The sequence below is a fragment of the Octodon degus genome, unplaced genomic scaffold (genome assembly GCF_000260255.1).
Source record: "Octodon degus isolate 3935 unplaced genomic scaffold, OctDeg1.0 scaffold00014, whole genome shotgun sequence".
NCBI lineage: Eukaryota > Metazoa > Chordata > Mammalia > Rodentia > Octodontidae > Octodon > Octodon degus.
The window spans coordinates 15805749-15814856 of NW_004524590.1; the positions used below are offsets into that span (position 1 = coordinate 15805749).

At 34.6% G+C, this 9108-nt stretch overlaps 1 protein-coding gene across 1 annotated transcript in view; it reads right to left on the bottom strand.

Moving 5' to 3' along the window:
* Dpp10 (dipeptidyl peptidase like 10) overlaps nucleotides 1–9108 on the bottom strand; it is a 696690-nt gene that overhangs the window by 56097 nt on the left and 631485 nt on the right. The window contains exons 15-17 of the mRNA XM_004626368.2: nucleotides 8946–8993; nucleotides 4993–5114; nucleotides 4413–4460 (exon numbers count right to left, since the gene is read on the bottom strand). Coding sequence (XP_004626425.1) covers nucleotides 4413–4460; nucleotides 4993–5114; nucleotides 8946–8993 — 218 coding nt within the window. The remainder of the gene's footprint in view (nucleotides 1–4412; nucleotides 4461–4992; nucleotides 5115–8945; nucleotides 8994–9108) is intronic.

Sequence of the window (9108 nt, forward strand, 5' to 3'; positions counted from 1 at the left end):
TTTTTTTTTTTTTTTTTTTTAACTGGGGATTGAACTCAGGATGCTGTGCTTGCCAGGCAATCACTTATTCTAAGAATAAACTCCCTCCTTGGACCCCTATCGTTTTTAGTTTTGCTGCTGTGCTTGCAGTACATAGTGGCCACATTCATCCTGGGAGCTGGCAGCTGTACATCACAGTTGTCCCTCCATCCCCTTCCTCTCTTCTTCCTACCTGCCTCATTTCTTACCTTTCTTTCCCTGTCAGTCTTCCATTCCATCTAAGAAAGATCCATCTGCCTACCTCCTCTCAGTGATCTCATATTTTGTTCCTTATTTATATTTTAGATTTTCCTGAATAAGAGAAGCCATGGAATTACTTAAGTTTGTGTGTGCCTAATTTATTCCACTCAATATTACAGTTTCAACATACATCCATTTTCCAACTGTAACTTATATATATGATGTCTTCACTTCCATTGAGAAGATACCTAGATTGGGCCTCGTTGGGTCCAATAAAATTCTACTTTGAGATTTTTAAAGAAACTGCATATTGATTTTCATAGTGGTTTTACTACTTTACATTCTACCCATGTAAAGGGCTTCTTTTTCCCCATAGCCTCACAGAGTTTGTGATTAAATTTTCTGATCATGGTCTTTCTTTTTTCCTGAGATATAATGTAGTCTGAGTATTGTTTAATTTTCACTTCTCTAATGTCAGCCAGGAGGAACTGATGAACTTTATTTAATAAGTACTTTGTATTTTTGAGAAGCATCACTTGCTTATTTTTTTATTAGATCTTATTTAGGAAGTCTAATTGTCTTAATGTTCTTTTTTAATATTCTAGATAGTATTCCTCTGTCCGAGAAATAGCTGCCAATTGTATTTTCATCCTTCAGGTTGTCTCTTCACCTTAATCATTGTTTCTTCTGCTGCACAGAAGTTTTTGAACTTGATAAGATCCCAATTTCTTGATTGTTGGTCCTTTTTCTTGTGCAACTTGAGGTTCTATGCAAAAGTCTTTGTCTATGCACATGAATATTTGGTTCCTTTTTGTTTTAGTTGATTATATAGTGAAAGATACTGGTATAATGTATGATTTTGACCTCTTGGTAAAAGATCAAGTAATTAAATGTGTTTGGGTTATTTCTGCATCTTCTAGTTCATTTTTTTTTTTTGATCCTTGCATCTGTTTTTGTATCAGTTCCATGCTGTTTGTGTCACTGCAACTTTTTATTTTATTCAAAGTTTTATTTTATTTTATTTTGAAGAGTAAAGAAAAGCAAAAACAAATAGCTAAAACAAAGACAGAAACATGGTTTTTAATTGGAATTCAAAACTGGGATTGGAATGTCTTCTACTTTATTGTTAGTTAGGATTATTTCTGCTATTCTAGGTAGCCTCTGTTTCCATATAAGTCTTAGGATTATTTTAGTTCTGTGAAGAATATTATTCACATTTTGGCTGGGATTAACTAAGTCTGCATATAAGATTTAGGAGTATAGCCATTTTAACTATGTAAGTTCTACCTATCTTAGAAGAGGAAAAGGGTATTTTCTTAATTTCTCACATTTTCTTAAATATTCTTCTTCAGAGTACTGCAGTTTTCATTGATGAGTTCTCCTACACTTTTTAGTTTACTTCCTAAGAATTATTTTATTACAGGGGCATTTGTGAATGACATATTTTTTCTAGTTTCTTTTTTGCGAGAGTATCATTATTGTGCAGGAATGATTAGTTTTTGTGTTCATTTTATGTCCTGTTACCTTGTTCATTTTTGGTATTAATTCTAAGAGTATTTTGATGGTTTGGATCTTCTATCTATGATGAGAGTCAAGTCAGATCTATTACTTTTATTTATTTTTCTTGACTCATTACTTTTGCTATTATTTTAAGCACTAGGTTAAACAAGAGTGGTGATAAAAGGTGTCTTATATTTTCCTGATTTTAACAGAAAGTTTCAACTTTGCCTCATTTACAATATATTCTCAACACATTTGTTATATATGGGGTTTTATCAGGTTGAGATAAAGTCAGTCTATAGTCTATTTCATCCATGCTTTTATCATGAAAGGATGTTGGCTTTTGTCATGGGTTTTGTTGTATCTATTAAAATGATTTTATGATTTTTTTCTCATTTCTTTTTACCAATTTAAGTAAGTTGAATTATCCACTGCCTGCCTGCAATGAAACTTACCACTTGGTCATTATGTATGATTGATGACTTATTGCCAGTATCTTCTTGAGGAGTTTTGCATCTGTATCACATCTTCCTTTTTGTTTTCTCAGTCTTTTCCTTATGCCTTATTCTATTTTGTATGCCCCTTGTATTGGTGTGCTCCATTTTGATGACATAAAAAGTATTAATTAAGCAACTGACCAGACCTCCCCCTTCTGCTCCTTGATCATGAGACAATTAGAGTTGGATTCTGAATGGCAAGGACTACGTGATTCTTTTTAGAAAGAAAAGAAAACGTTTTGTTTCATAATTTGCAACAAAAATGACTTATAACTTTCAACAATGTAATTAAAAATAGTATGATAACAGTTAGATCAAATTAAAATCAGTTTAGGAATTATCCATCACCCTTTGTTAAAGGTAGACTCTGCAATGAAATACAAGCAGCTGTCATGTATTAAGTGTGTCATATAAACCATGAATATATTGTAGCCTCATTATAATCCCATTTGTTTATTTTTTCAAGGAAAAGTATTCAAGGAAAATCATTTCATAGAATGATTTACGATGAATCAATGAAATTTAACCTTCTGTTTCATCAGCCATACTGTCTTTGTTGCCATTACATTTGCTACCAAACTGGATGTGCTTCCTCTAGCTTCTAAGATGTAAACTGAAGACAAGGTTAATGGATTAAATAAAAATTGAAATATGTGCTAACCTATCTTCCAATCACACCAAAACTAATGCAAATTTAAAAATCTGTCATTTTCTACAGTATTATTTCAGGAATTTAAATAGTATCTGATTTCTCAAAATAGCATGTTCTTCAAATTTACTCTTATATCTGTATCTCCTTTAAATCAAGGCATAGCACTGAGCCTGTGCAATATAAGGATGTGGTTCATGAAAAAAATATAATACATAAATGTGTCATCATATAGTCCTGACCCTCTTCCATCACTTATGAGGATTGCTCTGGCCACATTATTTAAACTGTCTGACTTAGTTTCCCTACCCATCTCCTGCAAGAAGATAAACTTTACTACATCATAGAAGATCAGAAGATTAATTGTGGCAGTCATTAGGACCCTCACTCTTCAGTTATAAGAGGTTAATGTAGAATCATTAAATGTATAGGGCTGGGAGATAGCTCAATGGCATAGTTGCCTGCTTAGCAAGCTCAGGGTTGTGAATTTGATCCCTGATCCACAAAAACAAAAAAACAAGCAAAAAGTAAAACAAAACAAAAGCAATGCAAGTTTATTGATTAAATATATCTGAAAAGATGAAAGAAACAAAGTTAGAAGAAAGGAATGAGAGAAGAAGTCAAGAGGCAATGCATTCTTTTCCTAGATTAGCTCAGTCGTATATTTACTGATCCATGTTACTGCATATTCTGAAACTTACATTACCATCTAATCAATGCAGCAATAGTCTTTGACATGGCTTGATGATGATGTGTGCTTTCAAAAATAAATATATAAACAAATAAAAACAACTATATAATTATATAAAATAAATATATAAACATATAAGTGAATAAAACTAAATGATTTAGTTCTCTGAAACAAATGATATAAATATCAAAGCTAATACATTTCTCATAATTATTCAAAACATGCCTAAATGGCATTGTTCTTTTTTTCTGTATTTTTTAGGAAAGGGCCTACAGAGTGTTCAGGGTCACACTACTAGATCAGACTTGTAGTGATCCGCCTGTTTACCTTCTCCCAAGAGCTGGGATTACAGGCTTGTGCCACGACACCCAGTCTCAATTGCTGTCTCAGTGTGCCCCATTGGTGGGGCTGGCTAAGCAACACTGGGGATGGAAACCCTGGCCCCTGAGCCTACTTGCAGGCACTTTAATCTGCTGAGGTATGTGACTGGCCCTCAAAAGGCATTGTTATTGAGGAGCAGCCCATGTGAGGCCAGGACAGGATGGCCCAGAGCACTAGGACAGCAGAAGTCTGAAGTGTCTTGCCCTATCCATCTCTGTTCTTTGCACTTAGGTACAGCACGTCTCCTAGGGCAAGCAGGATTCAGCCCAGGTTAGACTGCATGGAGACACTGGCTTCATTGTTTCCATTTCAACACAATAGCAAATGGATGGTGTTGATATGCACTCCAACCAAGAACCCTATGAGGAATTCTCTGAAGAATGTTTCAGGGGTATGACACGAAGAATCAATAACACAACAGCTAAGACCAATGCCACGTGCATGACTATTCTGAATCATCTTCTCCTGTACTCACTTGCTGGGTTGTCTGTATTGTGCAGGCTGACCACTGGGACCCTGGGACCTGGATTTCAAAAATACATGAATAAAGAAGGTGAAGCAGTGGCATGCGCATTATCACACTGTAAGAGAACATTTGATTTCTACTCATCTGCAGGGAGCACAGTATCATTAATAAGGGAAGATGATTTCTTTAAACATATGCTAGTGATACTTGTAATATACTGTTACAAGCTGGAAGAAGTAATCAGGATTAATATAATCGCCTAGAATTTAAGAAAGCTGGAGAAGAAAATACATTTTAATATATCACAAACCTATTAACAACAAAGCCAATGTTTTAATAAGACTAAAGAACAGCTAAATTAGCAATGATTTCACAAATACATATGTCTATTCACTTTTTAAAAAATGCCCATGTACAAATAGCCTTCATTGAAGATGTGTGCAGTTTTTTTAGTTTTTTTCTAAATGAAATGCATGAATTAAATTTATTTTAGAAGATGTTCAATATACAGAATTTTATTTTTATTAATGGTAGCAATAGATCGCAATCACATACAATGAAATACATTCTCTAAGAAGCATTATCTTACCTTCACAGAATAATAGAAAATGTTGATTCATGGGACTAAAATTGGCATCAAAATATGTACATTGTTCTTTCATAACGTTACATGAAATGCATTGGCGATTCAGTGACTCTTCAGTAGAAGCACTGAGAAAAGAAAACAAGTGTTAGAAATGCTACAATTCCAGGCACTTGAGTGGGTGGCAACCACAGTTGAATACAGGGTCACCTAAACAGAATCTATACCAGCGCTCGTATATGACTGCTTGTAAATCTCCATTCACTGTAAGCATTCAATGCCAATTTCCATTATGAATGCTAAGATGTATAAATTTTTCTCTGTAATAAAATTAAAATCATGTGTACCTGCACATATAATTTATTTGTATACATGACTATAAATAAACTGATTTCCATGGGTTTCAACATAACTTATGACTACTTGCATTTTCATTACAGATATTTCTGTGTAAAGTTTTTAAAAGCATAACCCATGGGAACTAAGATAAATTATGCATCAATAAATATTAGTCAAAAGGATGAATAACTGTTTCTATAAGTCACATAAAGATCAAATTCATGATTCAACACATTACACATTAGAATTTAGGATCAATTCCAAATTTTCCTTTCTCAGTATTTGCACTGAAATGCTTGGTGAAAAGAATTATTTTTAAATGATAATACATATAATGTTAATGGTGATACACACTTTGACACATAAAGAGAAAGAAAAAATCATAATTTTTATTTTATAATAATGGTGCTCAAAGACGGAGGGATATATGTAGTTACCCCAAGTTACATTTCACATATGGAACTTTATTGTCATTATTATATTAGTTTTATAAAGACAAAATTTCACTAGACTCCCACAGGATACAGCTGCAGGCTGCCCTATGGAAGAGTCCAGCGAAGAAGACCAGCCAGTGTCCCCTACATGGGGCAGCTTAGGATGAACATCAAATGAACTACAGTCCTGCCAAAGCAGCACCGAGCTTGGGATACAGTGATATTGGATACCATTCTGATGAAAGCCTTGGCATGTGTACAAGGAGTACAGTAAGCACATATGTAGGTACAACAGTAGGGAGCCGCACTCTAGTATCTGGGCATAATTTTACATTTGGTCCTATTTTGTACTATAGCAATAAAGAGTCCTCGTTTTATAGTGTATCATTCAGTATGTAAGTGAGGGTCTCCTTACCTTTGGGTCAGGTCTGAGGCAAAACCAGCTCATAATGCTTAAGACTTCCTTTTCCTCTTTCTTTCATCTTTATTTTTGTAGTACATGTAATGCATGATTACATTCATTGTCAGGACCAGGAATATTTATACGACGTATCTTAAATCTTTTTATTCCCTTTCACCTTCTCTCCTTTGATGTTTTAATAAGTAGACTGAATGCAAGCTTATCCTAGCCAGTGTATGAGAACACTATTGAGAGTACATTAGAATCATCTGATTGGGGCTGGGGAGATGGCTTAATAGAATAAGTGCTCCCCTGGCAAGTTCAAGGGTCTGAGTTCAATCCCTGGTTCCACCAAAAAATAAAAAAAAATAAAAATAAAATCAAATCATCTGATTAAACAAACGTTTTCAATTGCACTCCAGCTATCTGTCTAGATGGTGTTGTCTCCTGGGACTCTGACTGCAGCTATCTAGTCCGTCAGGGTGTTCACACTAAGCCCTATCATTAGACCATTTCACATTTATTTTGGGGACAGTATTTTGGAAAATGGCTAAGTTGCACAAGCTGGGCTCAAACTTGTAATCCTCTTGGTTTAGCTTTCCAAAGGCAGGATTTATGTGTGCCACCTCATCTGACTTCAAATGCAGTTTAGAAGGAGAGGTGATTCTGGCTATGTATTTTTAGAGGAATAATAGTTGTGTTGATTTTGATGTGCAATATCATGTGGACTGGAACAGAGTTGTCAGTGTGAGCAACAAAAGCAACTCAGATTTAATGTTAAGCATAGTCCTCAAAATCACAATTTAGCATTGAAACTTGGAAAGCTGATTATAATCCATATGTACAGAGGAAGGTAATTTATGTATGGTAGACACTTACATTAGCTGGTTTCACCTTTATAATAATTTACAAGGTGCTAATTAATCATTGTTTAAAACCATGGTGAAATATATAGAATGTAAAATTTATCTTCTTAGTTATTATAAATGTGCAATTCAGTTCCATTAATTATGCACACACAGTTATTAGCTTCCACCACGGAGAGCCTTAGAATTTGTCCCAGTTGCCCACAACCATTTAGTGACTTGCTAATATATAAAACCTTTCTCTCTCTACTCTTCCACAAAGCTTTCAGATCAGAAGACTCTAGAGATTTACAGTAATATCTTTTCATATAAGAAATGCAAATGTTGAAACAAAAACTATGACAGTGAATATGATAATACTTCTGATTCTGAAGAGGTGTCTAATGCCATGCATTAAGCCAACCAATGATTATTTTTATAGCCTAGTAAGACACTGATTGAGATTTCTGGGTCAAATACCAACATTATGCTACAGTCAAGCCAACTGGCGTGTGATGAGCTATATAAGGGGAAATTTATGGTTCTACATTTTCTTTATAACACGGTGGGCTACACTAGTACAGGTTGTACATATATTGACTTCTCTGCTTCAGTCAGGAGAAAGATAAAACAAGGCTACAAATCCAAAGACTCATTGTGATTCAAATCACATTTTAAATTAATAAGAGGAAGAGAGAAAGAGGCAGTTCCATTTTCTGACCTTGACCAAGTATTATCTTCTAACAAGGTTGTATTTCTTTAAGGATTTTATACAATGCAAGTGATAAAACATAGATCAAGTATTTCCACACCTCTAAAGTATTGTTCATGACTCACAACATTAATCATAATATGTGTTTCACAAATGATAAGCTTCAGGTCACCAGAAAGAAAAAGCGAACAGTACTTTTGACAAAGACCTATGAACCAAAATGCAAATAAGTATTTCTTAAGAGTTTCTTTTCCTCTTGAAGCTACTAGATTTAGAACTTGGGTTTCAGAATGTTCAAGAGAGTAAACAAAGAACACAAAATGACATTTTTGCAAGATGTAATTGAAAAAAAAAAAGAAAAGTGTGTATAAATAAGACTATGGAGATGTTCGGGTACTTAAAATATGCATTTGTTTTAACTCTCAGTGGAAATTCTAGGTTAGTTGGTAAGAACCAGAGATGATACTTCTTCAAACATGATGAATTTCCACTAAGAATATGTCATGACAGCTTTGACACTTTAAAAATAGATCTTTAAAAATGGAAATAAAAATGCATATAATGTCTAGAATTAAAACCTTCTGTGCCAGGGAAAAATAATAGTCTTTCCTCTTAGGTACTGGGGAAAGCCTTCTGAGAAGACATTTAATGCTAAATAGTTGTAGTCTTAAGCCTTTTTTTTTTCAACATAGCTTCTTAAATTGGACAAATGTAAGTACTCCCCAGGAATTGCCACATTTTAGTTAGCAGAAAATATTCCCATTTTGAACAAAGATGCCTCTTCACAAAATTCATTAGATTTTATGATATACAGACAAAAACGGGAATGTTTTTACTTGACATTACTAAGTCTTACGATACTACGTAGCAATAAATCATGTATTTACCACAGTAATGCACTGAAAATTTCAAAATGACCTAAGAAAAGAAGAGGTTACAGGGAAGAATACATAAAGGTCACTGACATGGGAAGCTCAAAAACAACATGCAAAAAGGAAAACCCTACAAAAGCACATAAAGAAGAGGTGAAGAGGAGCAAACAGCAAGATTGAAAGTCTCCATCCGGGACTGGTCCTCCAGGCTCAAAGAGAGTCAGAAATAGTGGCCTCCCTCAAGCGGGCGAGGTTCTGTGGCACCCTGAAAATTGAGCCTTAGATTCCTCTTTGAAGTATTCTGTGAGTGTCACTGAGAAGTCACCCTGTGTGAGGAAATCTCTGAAGAATGCCTACCTGTATAGCTGCCTGCCTCTGGGAGATGATTCGGTGCTCAGAAAGTAACTGTGCGGGAAAGAACACAACACTAATGTTAGAACCGGACCTACTTTTGTCATCATTTGAATTTTGCAAAAGAAAGACCAGACAAGGGTTTTGAACAACCTAGAAAACATATATA